At 37.5% G+C, this 25245-nt stretch overlaps 1 protein-coding gene and 2 pseudogenes across 1 annotated transcript; all 3 read left to right on the top strand.

Annotated features, from left to right (window-relative positions):
* The first annotated feature begins 297 nt into the window (after positions 1 to 297).
* LOC109554064 (olfactory receptor 8B3) lies at positions 298 to 1290 on the top strand. The gene has a single exon (XM_019954362.2). It carries the CDS (start codon positions 313 to 315, stop codon positions 1288 to 1290), a length of 978 nt encoding a protein of 325 aa, XP_019809921.2. The 5' UTR covers positions 298 to 312.
* An 11161-nt stretch (positions 1291 to 12451) lies between these two features.
* Positions 12452 to 13370, top strand: LOC109554313 (olfactory receptor 8C8-like; annotated as a pseudogene).
* An 8445-nt stretch (positions 13371 to 21815) lies between these two features.
* On the top strand, positions 21816 to 22747 carry LOC109554063 (olfactory receptor 8B3-like; annotated as a pseudogene).
* Positions 22748 to 25245: the final 2498 nt, after the last annotated feature.

Below are 25245 nucleotides of genomic sequence, written 5' to 3'. Positions count from 1 at the left end.
AGACATGGGAGGGGACATGGGTAAACCTATGGCTGATTCATGTTGATGTTTGGTAGATAACAATGCAATATTGTAAAGCAATTATCCTTCAATTAAAAATAAATAAATTTAATAAAAAAGAGTGATTTAAATGTTGAGATGTGCGTGCCTCCAGACACTATGAAGCAGAGGAGGACTTACATGATTTCTGCCAGTCTGAGATGGTGTCTCATAAGTAAAACTCATATAAAAGTGATTCTGTAAGGAAAGAGCTGTTTTTCCTGCTAATGAAATTTTCTTCTGTTCTCACAGATTTCTGAAGTTGAAAATAGAATGCTGGCTAGAAATGACTCCTTAGTGACTGAATTTATTCTTGCTGGATTAACAGACCATCCAGAGCTCCAGCAACCCCTCTTTCACCTGTTTCTAATGATCTATGTTGTCACCATGGTGGGCAACCTGGGCTTGATCATTCTTATTGGTCTAAATTCTCACCTCCACACCCCCATGTACTATTTCCTCTTCAACCTGTCCTTCATTGATCTCTGTTACTCTTCTGTTTTCACCCCCAAGATGCTGATGAACTTTGTATTCAGGGAGAATACCATCTCGTATGTGGGGTGCATGACTCAGCTGTTTTTCTTTCTCTTTTTTGTCATCTCTGAGTGCTATATGTTGACCTCAATGGCCTATGATCGCTATGTGGCCATCTGTAATCCCTTGCTGTATAAGGTCTCCATGTCCCATCAGGTCTGTTTGGTGCTCTCTTTGGCTGCATATGTGATGGGGTTTGCTGGAGCGTCTGCTCACACAGGGTGCATGCTTAGACTAACCTTCTGCAATGTGAATGTCATCAACCATTACTTGTGTGACATCCTCCCACTCCTCCAACTCTCTTGTACCAGCACATATGTCAATGAGGTGGTAGTTCTCATTGTCGTAGGTATTAACATCACAGTACCCAGTTTCACCATCCTAATTTCTTACATCTTCATCCTTAGTAGCATTCTTCATATCAAATCTTCTCAAGGAAGATCGAAAGCCTTTAGTACCTGTAGCTCCCATGTGATTGCTCTTTTTCTTTTTTTTGGTTCAGCAGCATTCATGTACCTTAAATATTCTTCTGAATCCATGGACCTGGGAAAAATTTCTTCTGTTTTTTATACTAATGTGGTACCCATGCTCAATCCTTTGATTTATAGTTTAAGGAACAAGGATATCAAAGTGACACTGAGGAAATCCCTGTTTAAAATCCAACAGACTTTCGGACTCTGTGGGAGAGGGAGAGTGGGGGATGATTTGGGAGAATGACATTGAAACATGTATAATATCATATAAGAAATGAATTGCCAGTCCATATTTGATGCAGGATACAGGATGCTTGGGGCTGGTGCACCGGGATGACCCAGAGGGATCGTACAGGGAGGGAGGTGCGAGGGGGGTTCAGGATGGGGAGCATGTGTACACCCGTGGCAGATTCATGTTGATGTATGGGAAAACCAATACAATATTGTAAAGTAATTAGCCTCCAGTTAAAATAAATAAATTTAAATTAAAAAAAAAAACCCAGAGGAGAACCATGTTCTAATTTGAAGTGGCAATATTATAAAACAACTCAAGTTTTTATTAGTTTTTATTGTTGTTTTTCAGGAAGATTCTTTGTTTATCACCATGTTGCTTCTACAGATTGTGTTATATTTAGAATAATAGACTTGTCTTATTACTTCCTCATTGCTGGTCTTATCTCATATTTGTCCCCTGTATTTCTTGTACCTCATATCAGTTTACTGAATAGTAACTTGTTTATAAAAGGAACAAATATGCTGACTTTTTTAAATACAATTTTTTATACTTCCATCTTCTGTGTTACTCCTACTCTGTACAAATGTGATGAAGTGTAAATCATAGAAATTTAAAATTATACTTTGCCTATCTAAACACAGAAGTGCCAAATACTACAGAAGCATTCTCATGCTTGTTGATAATATTGCTGGTATAGGCAACAGGATTCAATAAATTGTCTTAATACAAACTAGTATATAGCTTAAAGTGTTATCATAGTCTCTGATCTTTTCCTTTTGTTCTGTTTCTTATCAACTTACTTTTTAGTTTTGTCCTTTCTTATGCCCTTGGCAAATTGCAATATCTGTACCATAGTATCACCTGTTTTTGAGAGCCTCCATCAGCCCAGGTCATGTAATATTAAAGAGAATATATGTAGTTCCATCTTTTATTGCCAAAGATGGCATTAACAGAATACAATTAAAGGAATAATACACATGTACCTTAGGATCCCAGTAAGGGGACTGGCTGCTTTATTATAAAACTTGCATTCATTATTATATAAAATGACATAAAATATTTTGAAAAATAGCATATAATTCTTACTGCAGAGTTTGTTATTTATCACTTTAAAGGAAAATATTGCACATTAAGTTAGGAGAAATATGTTAGACATTGTTTTATTCATCTAATGAGATTTATCATGAAAAAAGTCATATGCTAATGATAATAAACTGTATTCCTTTCAATGGTTCTTGAGCTTATTTAAACCTGTTTCAGTGCATTCAGGGTAGTGTAACAAAATACCACAGACTCAATGACTTATAAATAACAGAAATTTATTTCTCATAGTTCTGAATGTTGGGAGTCTAGGATCAGAGTAACAGCATAAATGAGTGAGGGCACATTTCTGGGCTACACCTTTCTCATTATATGCTTACTTGGTGGAAGGGGCTAGTGATTTCTGTGAAATGTCTTTTACAATGCACTAATCTCAATTGTTAGGGTTCCATCCTCATGACTTAAGTACCTCTTAAGGGTCCCTTCTTTTAATATCATCATTGGGGCGTTAGGATTTCAACATTTGATTGTAGCACCTTGTCTCACTGATAAGGTAATTAACAGATTTAAAGTAGATGCTGTTTTCTGTAAGTTTCCTATTTCTCCAGTGCCTTTTCAGCTTGTATATTTAGAATATCAGATGTATTTGCAGGATAAGAAATACTTGTTAAATTGTGTTATCTTGTTTGAGTAACAACAATAATAAATTTTATTGTTATAAATAATAATTAAGGGAATATTATAATAAATACAAATACTAGTAACTAAATAAATCAGAGAGAACTTTGGGGTATCATTTATTTTTTTGAGGGTGGACTTTCACAGCTCTAGACATGATGCTCAGCTCCCAGTCAAGATAAGTAGCTGTGGGGAGCATCAGTCACTGTCTATAGCTTATACTGCTTTGGATCCACCAGTGTTCAGGCAGGGTCCATGCTTACTCTGAGATGTCCTTAGCCAATAGTTTAGCTTGGTGGGTCACACAGGAGCTGGCCATTTTATATGTTATATATTATACATGTATCTCCTAATAGACAGTTTTTGGTTAGGGACTTTCTATCATTATTAATGAGAATTATAGAACTGCACTGTGGCCTGGGATTTTCCTTCTCTGTCTCCTTTCTTAGATGTCAGATTTTCATTGAGGTCTGAAGCCCTTTCTCATGGATTTTCAGCTGCCTATTTTAGCCTTCATTGAATTTTTTAAAATGTGTCTTGAAAGTGAAAGAAAGTGAAAGTCCCTCAGTCGTGTCTGACTCTTTGAGACCCCATGAACTATGCAGTCCCTGGAATTCTCCAGGCCAGAATGCTGGAATGGGTAACCACTCCCTTCTCCAGGGGACCTTCCCAGCCCAGGGATCGAACCCAGGTCTCCCACCTTCCAGTCAGATTCTTTACCAGCTGAGCCACAAGGGAAGCCCAAGAATATGGGAGTAGGTAGCCTATCCCTTCTCCAGCGGATCTTTCTGACCCAGGAATTGAATCAGGGTCTCCTGCATTGCAGGCAGATTCTTTACCAACTGAGCTATCAGGGAAGTAATAAATGTCTTGCAAATCTAATATTTCTTGGCCTTTGCTCCTTGGAGAACTTTAAGTGACACAAAGAACTTACTGATTTTAAAGCTTAGTGTAATGTTCAAATAAAGACTGAGTTTCTCGTTATAAAACAGATGAATGAATAATAGATAAAATAGAAGATTCAGAAAAAGATCCTTATCTATACAGTTAATTGTTTTTTAACCAAGTAATAAGCCAGTTCCAGAGAGAAAGAAAAACTAAGAACCTGATGCTTGGAAATATTAACTTTCATGAGAAAACTATTAAACTTGATCTCTATTTAACAACATACACAAAAATTAATTTAAAGTGGATCAAAACAATAGACACAAAACTTAAATGTGTCTAAAAAAAAAACATAGGAAAATGTCTTCGTGTAGGCCTAGATTTCTTAGACATATTCTAGTAAACAGGAGATCCCAAAGAGGAGAAAAAAGGTAAACTTCATTAAAATTAGAATACCTATAAAAATATTCATAAGCAAACCATGTACTAGAAAAATATTTGCAGTGCATAGATTTGATAAATTTATTGTATCCAAAATACATGGCAATTTAATAACAAATATATTTCAATGATAAAATACAGTTTCATATATTTGCAAATCATTTGAAAGACACATCCATGTGTGTAAATGGCATGTATAAATGGCCAGTAAGCACATGGAAATAGGCCTAACTTGGTGCAGTCCCTTAGATGTATACTTAGGAGCTGGACAATAGTCCTTTAGCAAATATTCTGTCTTCCCTCACTTCGTTGCCCAAACTGGTGGCTCAGATGGTAAAGCGTCTGCTTACAATGTGGGAGACCCGGCTTTGATCCCTGGGGAAATGGCTAGCCACTCCAGTACTCTTGCTGGAGAATCCCATGGATGGAGGAGCCTGGTGGGCTTCAGTCCATGATGGGGTCACGAAGAGTTGGACACGACTGAGCGACTTCATTTTCACTTTCATAGTTGATTTACATATTCATATTAATTTCATGTGTACAGCATGATACGTTGTTACTTTTATATGCTCTACTCTGTTAAAAATTATCACAATTAATAGTCATAATTACTATATAATATATTCTTTTTGCCTATCTGTTTTCCCTAGTAGTTTGTATGTCTTAGTCCCATGCATGTAATTTGCCTCTCCCTTCTTCCCTCTCAGCTAGTGCCTCCCCTGACAGTTCCCAAGTAGACACCAGGTAACCAGGGAGCCACTGATGTAGCCCACAAAAGCCAACCTTCAGGGAGGGGTCCAGAGAACGTTGCAGAAGGATGGAGTGGGGATCTGAAGGAGCCAATGGGGAAGATCCAGCAGGGTTTGCTTACTAGTAAACAACTTTTGAAACTGGAGACTTCCCCAAATAATTCTGTTACATCTGAAATATCTAATAATACATATGCAATGATTATTTTAATGTTGAGGGTTTTTCTTTTCTTTTTTGGTGGTGGTGGTGGGATAATGGATTTTCCCTTTGATTTGTTTTTCTCTGTTAAAATGACTTCATAAAGTTCTTTAAAAAGTAATATGTAAAAAACAGCAAACATTATTCTCAATGGTAGAAAACTGAAAACATTTCTCCTAAGATCAGGAACAAGACAAGACAATTACAATTAATAGCCATTTTCACCACTGTTATTCAACAAAGTTTTGGAAGTCCACCCATGGAAATCAGAGAAGAAAAAGAAATAAAAGAAATATACACTGGAAAAGAAGAAGTAAAACTCTCACTCTTTGCAGATGATATGCTGTACATAGAAAATCCTAAAGATACCATCAGAAAATTACTAGGGCTAATCAATAAATTTAGTAAAGTCACAGGATGCAAAATCAATACCCCCAAATCCCTTGCATTCTTATACACTAATAACAAAAAATCAGAAAGAAAAATTAAGGAAAAAAAAATCCCACTCACCATCGCAACTAAAAGAATAAAATATCTCAGAATAAACCTACCTAAGGAGACAAAAGACCTGTATGCAGAAAACTACAAGATACTGATGAACGATGACACAACACAGATGAAGAGATGTATCATGTTCTTGGATTGCAAGAGTCAATATTGTGAGAGTTAATATACTGCCTAAAGCAGTCTATAGAGTCAATGAAATCTGATCAAATTACCAAAGACATTTCCCCAGAACTAAAACAAAAAATTTCACAAGTTTATGGAAACACAAAAGACCTCAAATAGCCAAAGTAATCTCAAGAAAGAAAAATAGAACTGGAGAATCAACCTTCCTGCTTTCATAACATACTACAAAGTCAGAGTAATCAAGAAAGTATGGTACTGGCACAAAAAGAGAAATATAGACCAATGGATCAAGATAGAAAGCCCAGAAATAAACCGACACACCTATGGGCACCTTATCTTTGACAAGAGAGGCAATAATATACTATACAGTGGAGAAAAGAAAGCTTATTCAATAAGTGGTGCTGGGAAAACTGGACAGCTACATGTAAAAATGAAATTAGAACACTTCCTAACACCATACACAAAAATAAACTTAAAGGCCTAAATGTAAGGTCAGAAACTATAAACTCAGAAAATGTAGGCAGACCGCTCTGACATAAATCACAGCAAGATCCTCTTTGACCCACCACCTAGAGTAATGGAAATAAAAATAAAAATTAAAAAATGGGATTAAACTAGGGCTTCCCCAATGGCTCAGCGGGTAAAGAACCTGCCTACAATGCAGGAGACATGGAAGAAGATGCAAGTTTGATCCCTGAACAGGAAGATCCCTGGAGAAGGAAATGGCACCCTACTCTTGTATTCTTGCTTGGAAAGTCCCATGGAGAGGAGCCTGGAGGGCTCCAGACCAGGCTACAGCCTATGGGGTTGCAAAGAGTCAGGCATGACTGAGCAGCTAAGCATGCAAAAGCTTTTGCACAGCAAAGAAAAATATAAACAAAATGAAAAGACAACCCTCAGAATGGGAGAAAATATTGCAAATAAGACAACTGACAAAAGATTAATCTTCAAAATACACAAGCAACTCATACAACTCACTCTCAGAAAAATATACAACCCAACCAAAAAATGGGCAGAAGACCTAAATAGACATTCCTCCAAAGAAGACATACAGGTGGCTGATAAACTCATGAAAAAAATACTCAACATAGCTCATTATTAGAGATATGCACGTCAGAACTACAATAAGGTATCACCTCACACCAGTCAGAATGGCCATTATAAAAATCTACAAAGAATAATTGCTAGAGAGCATGTGGAGTAAAGGCAAACCTCTTGCACAGTTGGTGGGAACATAAATTGATATAGCCACTATGGAGAACAATATGGAGATTTCTTTAAAAACTGGGAATAAAACAACCTTGTGGATTCAAGCAAGTTAAGTCACTTCAGTTGTGTCTGACTCTCTGTGACCTTATGAACTGTAGCCCACCAGGTCCCTCTGTCCTTTGGATTCGGCAGACAAGAACACTGGAATGGGTTGCTGTGTCCTCCTCTAGGGTATCTTCCAGACCCAGGGATTGCAGGCAGGTTCTTTACCACTGACTTAGCAATCCAACTACTGGGCATATACCCTGAGAAAACCATAATTGAAAAAGACACATATACCCCAATTTTATTGTAGCACTATTTACAATAGTCAGGACACAGATGCAACCTAACTGTTCCCGACAGGTATATGGATAAAGAAGTTGTGGTACATATATACACTGAAATATTACTCAGCCATAAAAAGGAACACATTTGAGTCAGTTTTAGTGAGCTGGATGAACCTAGGGCCAATTACACAGAGTGAAGTAAGTCAGAAAGAGAGAAACAAATACTATATGTGTGCTGTGCTTAGTTGCTCGGTCTTGTCCAACTCTTTGTGTCCCCATAGACTGTAGCCCACCAGGATCCTCTGTCCATGGGGATTCTCCAGGCAACAATACTGGAGTGGGTAGCATATCCCTTCTCCAGGGGAACTTCCTGTCTCAGGAATCAAACAGGGGTCTCCTGCATTGCAGGCAGATTCTTTACCAGCTGAGCTACCAGGATTAACACACACACACACACACACACACACACACACACACACACATATATATGGAATCTAGAAAAACAGTACTGATGAACCTATTTACAAGGAAGGAATGGAGACACTGATGTACAGAAAAAACTTGTGAACAAAAAGGGGAAAAGAGAGGTTGGGACTAACTGAGAGAATAGGATTGACATATATACCCTATCATATGTAAAATGGGTAGATGGTGAGAAGCTGCTACATAGCACTATATGAACACTGCCCAGACTGGCATTCTGTGACAACCTGGATGGGTGGGATGATGAGGAGAGGGAGGCTCAAGAGGGAGGATAAAGATATAATTATTATTGATTTGCAATACTGTACCTGGAAGCCAACACTACATGGTAAAGCAACAATGCCCCACCTATTCTTTTGTTTTAGGAACTGGGCATAGACTCCAAGAGATGATAAAAAAAGTAAATATTGGAACACACATTCCTCTGCCTTGGGGATTAAGGAGAATACTTATTTTAAAATTGTAAACTGAGTAGTATATTGTGTCTCAAAAGATCTGTGACACAGAATGGAAAAAAAACCCATTAATTTCTACTGTCAGTGGGCTCATTTAACTTGAAAGGAAATCACGAGGGAGAGAATTATTTTCTGTGCTTCTAATCAATTTCCCCAGAACTACAGTGTATGAAATGAATTCTACTTGAGTCAACTGACTGTTTTGGAGCTCATTAAGGTGGATATGAACAGTATGAAGAGGCAAAAAGATAGGACACTGAAAGATGAACTCCCCAGGTCGGTAGGTGCCCAATAGGCTACTGGAGATCAGTGGAGATATAACTCCAGAAAGAATGAAGGGACAGAGCCAAAGCAAAAACAATACCCAGCTGTGGATGTGATTGGTGATAGAAGCAAGGTCTTATGCTGTAAAGAGCAATATTGCATAGGAACCTGGAATGTTAGGTCCATGAATCAAGGCAAATTGAAAGTGGTCAAACAGGAGATTGCAAGAGTGAACATCGACATTCCAGCAATCAGCGAACTAAAATGGACTAGAATAGGTGAATTTAACTCAGATGACCATTATATCTATTACTGTGGGCAAGAATCCCTTAGAAGAAATGGAATAGCCATCATAGTCAACAAAAGAGTCTGAAATGCAGTACTTGGATGCAATCTCAAAAATGACAGAATGACCTCTGTTCATTTCCAAGGCAAACCATTCAATATTACAGTAATCCAAGTCTATGCCCCAACCAGTAACGCTGAAGAAGCTGGTGTTGAATGGTTATATGAAGACCTAGAAGACCTTTTAGAACTAACACCCCCAAAAGATGTCCTTTTCATTATAGGGGACTGGAGTGCAAAAGTAGGAAGTCAAGAAACACCTGGAGTAACAGGCAAATTTAGCCTTAGGGTACAGAATGAAGCAGGGCAAAGGCTAATAGAGTTTTGTCAAGAGAATGAACTGGTCATAGCAAACACCCTCTTCCAATAACACAAGAGAAGATTCTACACATGGACATCACCAGATGGCCAACACCGAAATCAGATTGATTATATTCTTTGTAGCCAGAGATGGAGAAGTTCTATACAGTCAGCAAAAACAAGACCAGGAGCTGACTGTGGCTCAGATCATGAACACCTTATTGCCAAATTCAGACTTAAATTGAAGAAAGGAAGGAAAACCACTAGACCATTCAGGTATGACCTAAATCAAATCCCTTATGATTATACAGTAGAAGTGAGAAATAGATTTAAGGGCCTAGGTCTGATAGATAGAGTGCCTGATGAACTATGGATGGAGGTTCGTGACATTGTACAGGACACAGGGAGCAAGACCATGTCCAAGAAAAAGAAATGCAAAAAAGCAAAATGGCTTTCTGAGGAGGCCTTACAAATAGCTGTGAAAAGAAAAGAAGTGAAAAGCAAAGGAGAAAAGGACAGACATACCCATTTGAATGTAGAGTTCCAAAGAATAGCAAGGAGAGATAAGAAAGCCTTCCTCAGTGATCAGTGGAAAGAAATGGAGGAAAATAATAGAATGATAAAGACTAGAGATCTCTTCAAGGAAATTAGAGATACCAAGGGACCATTCATGCAAGAACAGAAGCAGAAGATATTAAGAAGAGGTGGCAAGAATACACAGAAGAACTGTACAAAAAAGATCTTCATGACCCAGATAATCACGATGGTGTGATCACTCACCTAGAGCCACACATCCTGGAATGTGAAGTCAAGTGGGCCTTAGGAAGCATCACTATGAATAAAGCTAGTGGAGGTGATGGAATTCCAGTTGAGCTATTTCAAATCCTGAAAGATGATGTTGTGAAAGTGGTGCACTCAATATGCCAGCAAATTTGGAAAACTCAGCAGTGGCCACAGGACTGGAAAAGGTCAGTTTTCATTCCAATTCCAAAGAAAGGCAATGCCAAAGAATGCTCAAACTACTGCACAATTGCACTCATCTCACACACTAGTAAAGTAATGCTCAAACTTCTCCAAGCCAGGCTTCAGCAATATGTGAACTGTGAACTTCCTGATGTTCAAGCTGGTTTTAGAAAAGGCAGAGGAACCAGAGATCAAATTGCTAACATCCACTGGATCATCAAAAAAGCAGGATTTCCAGAAAAACATCTATTTCTGTTTTATTGACTATGCCAAAGCCTTTGACTGTGTGGATCACAATAAACTGTGGGAAATTCTGAAAGAGATGGGAATACCAGACCACCTGACCTGCCTCTTGAGAAACCTGTATGCAGGCCAGGAAGCAACAGTTAGAACTGGACATGGAACAACAGACTGGTTCCAAATAAGAAAAGAAGTATGTCAAGGCTGTATATTGTCACCCTGCTTATTTAACTTATATGCAGAGTACATCATGAGAAATGCTGGGCTGGAATAGGCACAAGCTGGAATCAAGATTGCCAGGAGAAATATCAGTCACCTCGGATATGCAGATGACACCACCTTTATGCCAGAAAATGAAGAAGAACTAAAGAGCTTCTTGTTGAAAGTGAGAGAGGAGAGTGAAAAAGTTGGCCTAAAGCTCAACATTCAGAAAACTAAGATCATGGCATCTGGTCCCATACTTCATGGTAAATAGATGGGGAAACAGTGGCTGACTTTATTTTTCTTGGGCTCCAAAATCACTGAAGATTGTGCCTGCAGCCATGAAATTGAAAGACACTTGAAACATGTATAATATCATATAAGAAACGAATCACCAGTCCAGGTTCGATGTAGGATACAGGATGGTTGGGGCTGGTGCACTGGGATGAACTGTGGGGACGGTATGGGGAGGGAGGTGGGTTGGGGGATTCAGGATTGGGAACACGTGTACACCCGTAGTGGATTCGTGTTCATGTATGGCAAAACCAATACAATATTGTAAAGTAATTAGCCTCCAATTAAAATAAATAAATTAAAAGAAGGACACTTTCTCCATGGAAGGAAAGTTATGACCAACCTAGATAGCATATTAAATAGCAGAGACATTACTTTGCTAACAAAGGTCCATCTATTCAAGGCTATGGTTTTTTCAGTGGTCATGTATGGGTGTGAGAATTGGACTGTGAAGAAGGCTGAGCACCAAAGAATTGATGCTTTTGAACTGTGGTGCTGGAGAAGACTCTTGAGAGTCCCATGGACTGCAAGGAGATCCAACCAGTCCATCCTAAAGGAGAACAGTCCTGGGTGTTCATTAGAAGGACTGATGTTGAAGCTGAAACTCCAATACTTTGGCCACCTGATGCAAAGAGCTGACTCATTTGAAAAGACCCTGATACTGGGAAAGATTGAGGGCAGGAGAAGAAGGGGAGGACAGAGGATGAGATGGCTGGATGGCATCACCGACTCAATGGACATGAGTTTGGGTGAACTCCAGGAGTTGGTGATGGACAGGGAGGCCTGGGTTTCTGCAGTCCATGTGGTTGCAAAGAGTCAGACATGACTGAGCGACTGAACTGAATTGAACTAAAGGTGGATATTGTCCTTGCAAGTGAAGAAAACCTTCTGGGAGAATTTTCATATAAAAATTATGGCCTGTTCCCTTAGCTTGTCAAAGACTGATGACCACAGTGATGGATACTGTTTTCTTCCTTGTGAGAAACTTTGACCTTCTAAGCATCATAGGGTAGAAGGAGACCTACGGTTCAGTGTCAGTGAGGCATCGAGGAAAAAGAAGGTGAGGGTTGAATCACCTTTGTCTCAATTCCTTTCAAACTTCAGACTGTATAAATTGAGGGTTCTGGGGAACACCACCTATTTATTGTTCTTTTCAGCCCAGATCCTGAACAGAGCCTGAAGAGAAGGAAGAATGATGTGCAGAGACACTGGGAGTCTACTGGTATTTTTTAAGCACAGAGACAAACAAGAGGAGTAAGGGCAGAAAGAAGAAAATGAGGAATCTGCGGGAATAGTCATTACAAGTCTTGTATTTTGGATGATTTGATGAGTCTCTTTAGACAACCCTGTGGTTATAAAAAGATCCAGCTCTCACTCGGGAAACAGGGAAAGTCCATGAAGGTCCATTGTGAATCTGAGTTTCTGCCCCTGTTACTACAGATCACGACTGTGTAGTAAATGAATATGGAAAATGCGCCCTCTGTGACTGAGTTTATCCTTATGGGATTGACAGAACAACCTAAACTCCAGCTACCTCTGTTTTTCCTGTTTCTGCTGAACTACATGATCATTATGGTGGACAATTTGTGCTTAATGAATCTAATTTGTCTAAATTCACACCTGCACACCCCCATGTACTTTTTTGTCTTCAGTCTCTCTTTTATTTATCTTCATTACTCATCTGTCTTTACCCTCAAAATTCTAATGAGCTTTATTTTTGAGAATATGCTATCTCCTTTACAGGATGTGTGTCTCAGCTGTTTTTCTTCTGCTTTTTTGCAGCTCTGAGTGCTGTGTGTTGACAGCCATGGCCTATGATCGCTATGTGGCCATCTGTAAGCCCTTGCTGCCCACAATGGCTGTGTCCCCTCAGGTGTTTTCTCTGCTGATGTCTGGTTCATATGTGATGGGGTTTCCTGGAGCCATGGTCCACACAGGGTGTATGATGAGGCTGAACTTTTGTGATTCCAACATCATCAACCATTTCATGTGTGACATCTTCCCGCTTCTACAGCTCACCTGCAGCAGCATTTATGCCAATAGGATTTTAGTTTCTGCTGTTGTGGGGACAGTTGTAATAGTATCTAGCCTCATTATCTTTATTTCTTACACTTTGATTCTTTCCAATATTCTTCGTATACCATCATCTAAAGGTTGGTCCAAAGCCTTGAGCACTTGTTTTCCCATATTACAACAGTTGGTCTATTTTATGGATTTGGGCTGCTCACTGTCAAACCATCATCCTCTGGGTTTGTGGAAGAGGGAAACTTTTTCTCACTCTTTTCCACCAGTGTGGTACCCGTGCTGAACCCTCTCATATAGCCTCAGGAACAAGGATGTCAAAATTGCTGTGAAGAAAATCCTGAAGAGAATTACAAACTGAACCAAACCATTTAGGCCACCTTTTCTTTGTTGTCTTTCTTTTTTTCCTGCTCGTTCTTTTTTCACATTTTCCTTTGTCTTCCTCATGTCTTCTTGACAGGATTCGTGTCTAATGTCTGATGCCTATTCTTCTCTTGCCACATAATGTAACACTGTGGGCCTATTTGACTGGAGAATCATCCTCAGCCCTAAGTGATCCCATAGCATTTGGAGAGTAGGGATCAATAACCTTTCCCATCTGATGATAACACTACTATTTCCCTTGTGCGTCAGTTCATCCAAGGTATGCCATAGAGTAGTATGCTGTTTGACCATTTTTTTTCTTTCTTGCTTTCAATTACATAGAGCCCTTTCCTGTATCAGTGCTGTCATTAGTTACCACTCCATTAACACAGAGAAGTAATGACAAAAATGTGGACATGGTAAAGATGTAAAAATTCCCAAAAACTTTCTGGATTTTCTTTTAGTAATAGCTCCTGTTCTGTATTTTAGGTGCCACATAAAAAAAAATAGATAATGAAACTGAATAATTTGTTGAACCATAATTCTTTTATTCTTGAGGGTACTTGAGAATGAATAAGCTAAACTATTCTATCTACCGTTCTCAACCCACACCAATAAAAATGCCTGTTTTTAGTTTATTGGTCAATTGATATGTTGTCATAAACATAATTGAAATTGTTATCAACTTGCCTATCAGTGGATTGTAATTGTGATTAAAAGTTGCACAGTGGTATATTTGACTACAGAGTATGTTATCAAACATAAGGTCAGGATTCATTGTCTAACTATGTAAGAGGGCTTCCCCTTTGCAAAGAAAGGTGTGTTTCCCACTTTTCAAAAGAAAACAAAAGTATTTGGCAGAAACATTGTCTTATTGATATTTACTCTTTTAGTTCATAAATTTGACTCCTTCCCTCTATTAGAGGAAAATTTAAATCGGTAGAAAATAATGTGTTATAGAATTTTACAAATGGTCTAAAAAATAAATCTCCTTATCTGATTTTTTTTTGCTGAGGAAACAGTTCTGTGACTTGCTCAGAATCACACAGCTAAAATTGCAGAGACAGTTTTTGCAGCCACTGTTCATCTTGTGAAAAAAATGGAAGAAAAGAAAGAACTGTGAAGGGCCAGAGAGAACTTCTGGAGAGTTGTTTCTGAATGAGCTTGAAAGTGGGAATTTTCCAGTGTGGAGTTATCTCAGAAAACTAGAAATAGAAATACCAAATGTCCAGTAATTCCACTCCTGTATATATATCTTAAAAATATGAAAGCATTAATTCAAAAGATATTTGTACCCCAAAATTCAGTGCAGCATTATTTACAGTTGCCACGATATGGGAGTATCCTAAATCTCCATCAACAGATTGAAGGGATAAGATGTGGCAAATATATACAATGGAATATTACTCATCCATCAAAAGAATGAAAAATTCCCATTTACAGCAACATCAATGGACTTGGAGGGTATTATGCTAAGTTATTTAAGTCAGGCAAAAAAGATAAAGATGATATTACTTATATGTGAAATCATAAAACTGTAAAAAATTAGTGAATACAGCAAAAGAGATATAGACTCATTGATGTAGAGAACAAATTTGTTTATCTGTGGGGAAAAGGAAGTGGGAAGAAACAATAAAAGGATAGGTGATTAAGAGGTATAAACTATTATGTATAAAATAAGCTTTAAGGATATATTGTACAACACAGGAGATATAACCAGTATTTTTATAATAACTATAAATGGAATGTAATCTCTAAGAATTGTGAATCACTATATTGTACATCTGTAACTCATATAATATTGTACATAACTACACTTCAATAAAATAAGTTAAAAGAGAATTTTTGATCAGTAATTGATATTTCATTCATAAAACCTGATAGAAAAATTACATTCCACAAACAAGCACATATTTACATTAGAATTTTGATGATTTTATTTGGAAATGTTATCTAGTAGATAAAATCATATCATAATTCATCTTTAAATATAAGAATATTTTCAATTTTTAGATAATTATGTTAATATGATAAAGGTTGAAAATACCTGTTTTTCTTTTTTATCATCAAACATAACAGACTTACTAGATGTTCCCTGGACATTCATTTATGGTTTAATAAATAATTAAACATTTGACTTAATATCTACCATGGTCATAAAATATTGCCAACATAGTTGATTCAGTACTTATAGTTATATTTTCCCCCATGTGTATTTGTTGTAAAAAATCTAGCTAAATGTTATGAGATAGATAAGTTTTGAATTTAGTCAAATTAGTGTGAGTGAATTTGGTGCTGTCATTGATTTTGCTGATTGTCTTTTTACTGGAAAAATTATTTGTATAAATAGACCTATTTATAATTAAAAACTGTGATGACATATAGCTTTGTGAGTTCTTGCTAGTCTTCTTAATTAAATACTTGGTAGACATACTTTAAGAGTACACAGAATCATGTAAATATTGTATACAAAATATTTTGGAAATAAATTATTTAGATAAGATTAGATAGCTATATTGGAGAAGGCAATGGCAACCCATTCCAGTACTTTTGCCTGGAAAATCCCATGGACAGAGGAGCCTGGTAGGCTGCAGTCCATGGGATCGCGAAGAGTCGGACACGACTGAGCGACTTCACTTTCACTTTTCACTTTCATGCATTGGAGAAGGAAATGGCAGCCCACTCCAGAGTTCTTGCCTGGAGAATCCCAGGGACAGCGGAGCCTGGTGGGCTGCTGTCTGTGGGGTCGCACAGAGTCGGACACGACTGAAGTGACTTAGTAGTAGTAGTAGATAGCTATATAGGTCTTTCATTCTAAATGTTCTCTTGCCAGTTCTATTTACCTCCCTTGATTCCTGTGCCTGAAATCTTACATCAGGCCACTCAAAATATAGTATTAACTCCTTTTGGTTTGTCCAAGACTCTTTTATTATAATTTTCTAACTACAAACATCTTTGCATGCTGGAATTTATTTTTAAATGCATTTTTATTGAAATATAGTTGATTTATAACATTATTTTCAGGTGTACAGCATAGTGTTTCAGTGTTTATACAGATCATACTCCAATAAAATTATTACAAGGTAATTGTATAATTCCCTGTGCTATAAAGTAACTCCTTGTTGCTTATCTGCCTTATACATAGTAATTTTCATTTCTTAATCCTGTACCCTCATCTTGCTCCTCTCCCTGCTAGTCACCTGTAGTTTTTTTACTTTGTTTGTTTTATATTTTAGATTCCCATATAACTGGTATCTTATTCTATGTTTCTATATGAGATATTTCACTAACCATAAAATTCTGTAGATCCTTCCAAGTACTTGATGCTTTCTTTATTTTTTTCAAATTTTTGTTTTGTATTGGTGTATAGCTGGTTAACAGTGTTGTGGTAGTTTCAGGTGAATGGCCAAGGGACTCAGTCACAAATATACATGTTCCCATTCTCCCCCTAATCCACCTCCCATCCTGGTGGCACATAACATTGAGCAGAGTTCCATGTGCTATACAATAGAAAACAAGGTTATTTATAAATGAGTCAAAGACCTTAACAGATATCTAACCAAAAAGATAAACAATTGACAAATAAGCATGTGAAAAGATGCTCAACATCATATGGCATCAAGAAAATGCAAATGAAAGCAACAATGAAATAGAACCACACAGATATAAAGAACAAATTCATGGTTGCCAGGGGAAGGGAGTGGTGGTTGGAGATGGATAGATTGAAAGTTTGGTATTAGCATGTGCAATCTATTATATAGGAAATGGATAGACAAGGCCCTACTGTATAGCTCAGGGAACTACAGTTGCTATCCTATAATAAACTATAATGGAAAAGAATATGAAAAAGAATATATATACAGAGATATGTATAACTGAATCACTTTGCTATTCAACAGAAATTAACAGAACATTATAAATCAATCATGATTTAATAAAATGAGATACTTTTTAATAAACGAGATACTAGTACACGATATTAGAATGGCTGAAATCTGGAATATAAACAACATGAATTCCTAGAGAGAATGTGGAACTACAGGAACTCTCATTCATGGATGATGGGAATTCTGAATGGTACAGCCACTTTGGAAGTCAGTTTGGCAATTTCTTACAAAACTAATCCTACTTTTACCATGAGATCCAGAAATTACACTTCTTGGAATTTACCCAAATTAATTGAAAACTTACATCCACATAAAAACCTGCACATGGATCTTTATAGCAGATTTATTCATAATCACTTAAATCTAGAAGCTAATAAAATACCCCTCAGAAGGTGAGTGGATAAATAAACTGTGGCACATCCAGACAGTTATATTATACAGCACTATAAAGAAATGAGCCATCAAGCTATGAAATGACTGGAGGAAACTTAATTCATATTACTAAATGAAAGAGTCAATCTGAAAAGGCTACCTACTATATGACTCCAACTACATACCATTTTGAAAAAGGCAAAACTATGGAGACAGTAAAAACATCATTAGTTGCCAGGGGAGAGAAGGATTAGAGCACAGATTAATTCTTAGACAATGAAACTACTCAGTATTATACTATAATGGTGGATATATGTCATTATAAGTTTGTTCAAACCCATATAATATACATCAAAAGAGAACCTAAAGTAAGTGATGAGCTTTAATGGTAATGATCTAGGGGAATTGATGCTTTTGAATTGTGGTAATGGAGAAGACTCTTGAGAGTCCCTTGGACAGCAAGGAGATCAAACCAGTTGATCTTAAAGGAAATCAACCCGTAATCATTGGAAGGCTGAAGCTCCAATACTTTGGCTACCCAATACAAAGAACCCACTCATTGGAAAAGACCCTGATCCTGGAAAAGATTGAGGGCAGGAGAAGAAGTGAGTAACAGAGGATGAGATGGTTGGATGACATAACTGATTCAATGGACATGAGTTTAAGCAAACTCTGGGAGATAGTGAAGTACAAGGAAGCCTGGTGTGTTGCAGCCCATGGGGTTGCAAAGAGTCAGATATGCCCTTAGTGACCGAATAATAGCAAAAATGTATATATACATATATATATATATATATATATACACATGTGTATATATATGTATACACACATATATTTAATGACAAAGTATCATATATAATATTTTTTAAAGCTGGGCTATATATGTATATATTAATATGCATAATATATAACTCAGCCAATAAAAATAATGAAATCCTGCCATTTGCAATAATGTGGTTGGTCCTAGAGAATATTTTTTAGTGAAATAGGGCAGACAGAGAATTACCAATATTGTGTTACCACTTATATATGGAACATAAAAAATAAAAAGGAAAAAGTTAATATAATAGGACAGGAACAATCTCACAGATACTGAGATCAAAGTAGTGGTTATCAGTGGGGAGAGGGAAGATGTGACAGACAGTAAAGGAAGGAGGGGATTAAGAGATACAGATCAGTATGTATAAAATAAAGATATATGGATAGAGAATCAGTCAGTATTTTAATATAGCTTTAAATGGAGTATAACCTATAAAAATATTGAATCACTATATTGTGCATCTGAAACTTACAACATACTGTAAATCAACTACACTTCAATAAAAAAAAATTCTGTCTTTGATTTCTTATAACTTGATTGTAAAGTGTGTTTTTCTGTTGATTTCTTTGGGATCCTTTTTGTTTCCTGGTTCTGGATATACATTTCCTTGCACAGATGCAGGGATTTTTCAGCCAATTTTTCTTCAAGAAACATTTTGCTTCATTTCTCACTTTCTTCTTCTGAATCTCTATAATGCCTATATGGTCCAGGTGACATTTTTCATAAATCCCTTAGGCTTTACCCACTATTTTTCATTCTTTTTTATTTTTCCTCCATTTACTGAATTATTTCCAATTCTTTTTTCCCCCAAATTTTAGACTCCTTTCCTCAGTTTGTTTAGTCTGCTGTTTTGAATTTTTAGTGAATTATTCCGTTCAGTTATTGTGTTTTTTGGATTCATAAAGATTCATAAAGAATGTTCTGCTTGGTATTCATAACACTAAAATTCTCACTTTGTTCATGTATTGTTTTGTGACTACAATGAGCATCTTTATGGCAGTTAAATGAAATCTCTGTCATGTAAATCATGTATCCATTTCATTAGGGCCACTTTTTAGGCTCTTTTGGAAAGACTTTTTTTTTTAAATGTAATTGGACTTTCCTTCATTTTACCTTGACTTTCTGCATTTGTGTCTATATATAGACAAATAGTAACCTGTTTTAGTCCTCATGAACTGGCTTTGTACTGGAGAAGACCCACATCATTAAGCCTGGCTAGAAAAAGCAAACCTCTTTAACTTTGTAAAAGTACAATCCACTTTATTTTTAGTGGCTCTCAGGTACTTGACAAGGGCACCCCACTCCAGTACTCTTGCCTGGAAAATTCCATGGATGGAGGAGCCTGGTGGGCTGCAGTCCATGGGGTCGCTAAGAGTAGGACACGACTGAGCGACTTCACTTTCACTTTTCACTGCATGCATTGGAGAAGGAAATGGCAACCCACTCCAGTGGTCTTGTCTGGAGAATCCCGGGGACGGGGTAGCCTGGTGGGCTGCCGTCTATGGGGTTGCACAGAGTTGGACACGACTGAAGCGACTTAGCAGCAGCAGCAGCAGGATCCCATCAGGCTCTTAAAACAAAGGAGACTAAAGTCAATTCCTCAAGCAGCCCCCAGATAAATCGGGTCATTGGATGTACAGAGCACATTTTCCTTAATCAAGGAGAAGCTGTAGGAAAAGTATTTTCTACAGCTAGCTGTGTTAAGCTAAGGGGAGGTGAATTCTAGCCCAGACTGCTATCTCAGTTCTTTCTCTCACCTCAGGCAGCTAAACTATGCCATACCTTATGTCCCCTCAGCTTTCTGGCACAGGCTATCCTGAAGCCAGTCTTCACAACAGCCTCTAGAAAAATTGGGGCTTTGAATATGTTGTACATCTCTTTCTCTCCCCAGGAAGATCTGGGAACTGGGGGAAGTTTATTCCAGTCATGTGGTTTTGGATCACCATAGGTATATGGCAAGAGTTTATTTTGAAATTTCTAACAACTTAAACATAACTGGTATCATGCTCAAACTGTGTGCAGGATCCTTTTAACTAAGTTTTGGGTTTCTAACGAAGGGAATTTGTACAGAAATTGTTTTTGAATCAGTGTGGTCATACAGAGGAGGAGATTCTGGGGCTTGGTCTTCTGCGTGTCGCTAATGGGAAATGGTTGTCAATTTTGGCTTGTCCTTGGAGGGTTAACAATCCCTGCAGTGAAGGAAAAACTTGAATGAAATGTTGATTGCATAATGAACAAAAGACATATTGTGGTCTAGGTGTAAATATAATCCCTTTAGTTACCTATTACACCCAGAAACTGTTCCCTGGGGGAAGAGACTGAGGAAGCTGCTGCCCTTTTTATATCTGAGTACATTATACCATTGCACTCACAATATATCTTTTGTGACTTACTGTGTGGCAAGAATGGTATTAATAGAGGCCGTTATTGCTTTCTGCTCCTTGATAGAGTGAAAAGTCATACTCAAGATGATGATCTATAATTCTGAGTATACTTTCCAGGAAATATCAGAGATTAATTGCACGTGGCATTTTCTTAGAATCAAAGAAACCAAAACCTATGAATCTGAAGTTGACCTTCCTGGATCAGGGGTATAGCAATAATAAGAAGAAAGAATTTGGATTTTCTGGATTATGGAGGGTGAGTTTCTGAATTCCATTTATATTCGTCTTTTCCTTGTTTGAGATGGAGACCAAGGATCTTATATAAGACAGTTTCTTTGACTCCTATTCCATCAGGTCTAATCTTCATTAGAGGAAAGCATCGGGCTCTGAGGGCTGCTGCCTTCAATTTTGGGCTTCCCAGGTGGCAGCAGTGGTGAAGAACCTGCCTGCCAAAGCAGGAGACCGAGAGATAGCGGTTCGATCCCTGGGTTGGGAAGATCCCCTGAAGGAGGGAATGGCAACCCACTCCAGTATTCTTGCCCGGAGAATCCCCATGGACAGAGGAGCCTAGTGGACTCTGGTCCACAGAGTTCAATTTACTTGTGAGGGGTGGGTCCAAGTGCATGAATAAGAAATGGTGAGATGAGAGAAGGAAAATTCTGTCCCTGGTTCAAACTTCTTTTCCCTCCCCCGCCCACTTTTTCCCCCCAACAGGTATGTTTGCATATGGCAGCTGTTCCCTTCACTCTGTAGGTTAAACTTTGGTGATTTTTTGCTGCTTAGTTTATAACACCTTAGAAGGGAACACTCTTGTCTCGCATCTCCATGGTAATGGTAAAGAAATTCTATGGGTCAAGTTTTAGATAGTTTTAGTCATTCCCTGTGCATACATCACTATGTGAGAAGAATTGCTGTGAGAAAAGCTGTTTTTCCTCTATATCAACCTTTTCTCCTGTGCTCACAGATTTACTTAGAGAAGAATGGCTCCAGGAAATGGCTCTTCCGCGACTCAGTTCATTTTTTTGGGATTAACAGACCAACCAGATCTCCAGCTCCCGCTCTTCTTCCTCTTTCTAGTAATGTATATGGTCACCGTGATGGGAAATTTGGGCTTGTTAATCCTTATTGGGCTGAGTTCATACCTATATATGCCCATGTACTTTTTCCTCTTTAACTTGTCCTTCATAGATCTGTGTTACTCTTCTGTGTTTACACCCAAAATGCTGATTAACTTCATATCAAAGAAGAATATTATTTCTTACATGGGGTGCATGACCCAGCTCTATTTTCTCAGTTTTTTTTTGTCATTTCCAAATGCTATGTGCTGACCTCAATGGCCTATGATCGCTATGTGGCCATCTGTAACCCACTTTTGTATAATGTTGCCATGATCCCTAAAGTGTGTTCCAGCCTTAAGCTCGGTTCATACTTCATGGCATTTGCTGGTGCCATGGTTCTCACTGAATGCATGCTGAGACTGACCTTCTGTGAGGCAAACACCATCAACCATTATATGTGTGATATCATGCCTCTGCTCAAGCTCTCCTGCACAAGCACCTACGTCAATGAGCTGGTAGATTCCATTACATCAGGGTTCAATGTCATTGTGCCCAGTATCACCATCTTTGTCTCTTATGTTTTCATCCTCTCCAACATCCTTCAGATCAGCTCCAAAGAGGGCAGATCCAAAGTCTTTGGCACCTGCAGTTCCCACGTCATTGCTGTTTCTCTCTTCTTTGGATCAATTTCATTTGTGTATCTCAAACCATCTTCTGCTGTGTCTATGGATGAAGGAAAAATCTCTTCTGTTTTTTACACCAATACGGTTCCTTTGCTGAACCCCTTAATCTACAGTTTGAGGAAAAAAGATGTTAAACTTACTCTGAAAAAAACCCTGCCTAGATGGTTTTGATCAGAGAGTATGCTTCTATGCAGTTATTGATATGACAAGGAGATTCTGTGCTAATTAAAAATTAATTAAATATTTTTAGTTTCAGCCTTATTATCCTTTTTTTTCCATAAAATGATTAAGAAAATATGTGCTGTTTCTCAATAATTTGCTCCCAATTTTTCTATCTGAAACTTCTTTTTCTAACTATTTACACAATATCCTACCCCTTCCCCATTTTTCCTATTAAATAATAACATTAAATTAGAAATGTTATCTGTGCTTTATTGTGATTTCAAACTTCTAGTTTTTACTGGAAAAAGAAAATGGTCTTCAAGTGCTCAAATTTGAGATACCTCTGATATAATGAGCAACAAATGAAGAAAATCACCTAGATAACACTAGAGTAGCACTGTTTCATTGGAGTTGTGCTTATCTGCCACTTACTTTTAGAAGCATGCATCCTAATCTCTGATTTCTACTCCCATGTAGCCACTCTCTATGAAAAAATGTTTCCTTTAAATGCCAGATACTGAAGTTTCTAAAACAGCTTTGACTATAATTCATTTTACGTCTGTAAATATTTTAAATGTAGCTTTTGGCAAGTATTTTCTTTTTACCTTTGTGCAGTGAAACCAGTACACACACATCATATAAATATATTTATTTCATCAATAGTAAAATCAAGTTCAGAACGGTTAATGATTTAAAGTCACAGCTTTAAAAAAAAATTTAGACTAAACTGTTAGCCTTCTAATTTCAAGTCTACTAATTTGTAAACTGCTTATATCAAATTCATTCTGTTCTGTTTCAGTAAGACTGTACTTTGAGAAAATATTTTTAACTTGTAGCTTGACTATTATTTATTACAGAATTTCTCTCATGCCATGTGTTACCTTTTTTGTTGATGCTTGCTTGTTTAGCAGAGTTTCATTGGTTTCTTTGGTTGGGAAAGGAAGGCATTTTGGGCTTGTATATTGGTGAGATGATTGACTCAAATTAGGAGGTTACTTTTTCTGCAAAATTAAGAAAACTAAATTTGGGATGTTTGAAAGTATCTATTATTAAAAGAATTGGACCTGGGTGAGAAAGGAGCCCAGAATCATGTCATTAGGACAGACCTCAGCAAGGCACATGGTCAACAAAAAAGAGACCATGTGTTCATGAGGCTTAGGGAAACATTTTATTCTGAAACTGTAGCCTTTCTGTATAGGACTGTAAATGTCTTCAAATTTTTGGTAAAACTATAAAGTACATGACCTTAAATTAGTACTGCTTTGGGAAAATGAAGGTGAAAACACCGTGGTCACATTTAGAACCAAGTAAAAAGGAGGCAGCAGATACAAGTAATAAAATAGTTAATAATTTGAATTCAAGTTAGAAAGATGAAATTTAGAGAGTAAAATGATGGATAATTAAAGTCCCTACCTGTTACTCTCCTCTTCTTTCTGGAAGGTCCTAGAAACATTCAGAGCTCACAGGGTTTCAGGCTTCCCTGATGTCTCAGAGGGTAAAGAATCTGCCTGCCAGTGCAAGAGACTAGGGTTCAGTCCCTGGTTTGAGAAGATCCCCTTGAGGAATGACTACCTAATCCATTATCACAGGGTTTCTCTGGAAAGGACACCAGCTTAAGTTATTTGATACTTAACAAAGTTAAGCCAACAGAGCTTAAGGCCCTGGGAACAATTAAATCACTACCAATTTTGTGTACTTCCATAAATATTTTAAGTTACTAAACCTCAAAGGTCAGCTGGCAATATAATGACATCTTGAAACAAATATTTTGTGAATACACAAATTTTGGCCCTGTCATTACTGAAAAGGATGCTGAACTATTATTTTTCTTAGTTAAATATTCTACCTTAAAAGTCCTCAGTATATTCTGTCACAGGATAATGTAAATATTTTCTGCATGGCTGGCAGGCATGCACATGTTCAGGAGAAGCTTCCACAAAGCTTACGGTAGCCAGAGTGAGAAAGTAGGGCTTTTCCCCTCAAATATCCCATGTCTGTTCCCTGATTACTAATTGTTGCTTCTTTTTTTTTTCTTTTAAAATTATTATTATTATTATTTTTACTTTACAATATTGTATTGGTTTTGCCATACATCAACATGCATCCGCCATGGGTGTACATGTGTTCCCCATCCTGAACCCCCCCTCCCACCTCCCTCCCCATACCACCCCTCTGGGTCATCCCAGTGCACCAGTCCCAGGCTTCCTATATCCTGCATTGAAGCTGGACTGGCGATTCATTTCGTATATGATATTATACATGTTTTAATGCCATTCTCCCAAATCTTCCCATCCTCGCCCTCTCCCACAGAGTCCAAAAGACTGTTCTATACATCAGTGTCTCTTTTGCTGTCTCATATATAGGGTTATTGTTACCATCTTTCTAAATTCCGTATATATGTGTTAGTATACTGTATTGGTGTTTTTCTTTCTGGCTTACTTCACTCTCTATAATCGGCTCCAGTTTCATCCACCTCATTAGAACTGATTCAAATGTATTCTTTTTAA

The sequence above is a fragment of the Bos indicus genome, chromosome 29, assembly GCF_029378745.1.
Source record: "Bos indicus isolate NIAB-ARS_2022 breed Sahiwal x Tharparkar chromosome 29, NIAB-ARS_B.indTharparkar_mat_pri_1.0, whole genome shotgun sequence".
Lineage (NCBI taxonomy): Eukaryota > Metazoa > Chordata > Mammalia > Artiodactyla > Bovidae > Bos > Bos indicus.
This window is presented reverse-complemented; position numbering and strand designations above follow the sequence as displayed.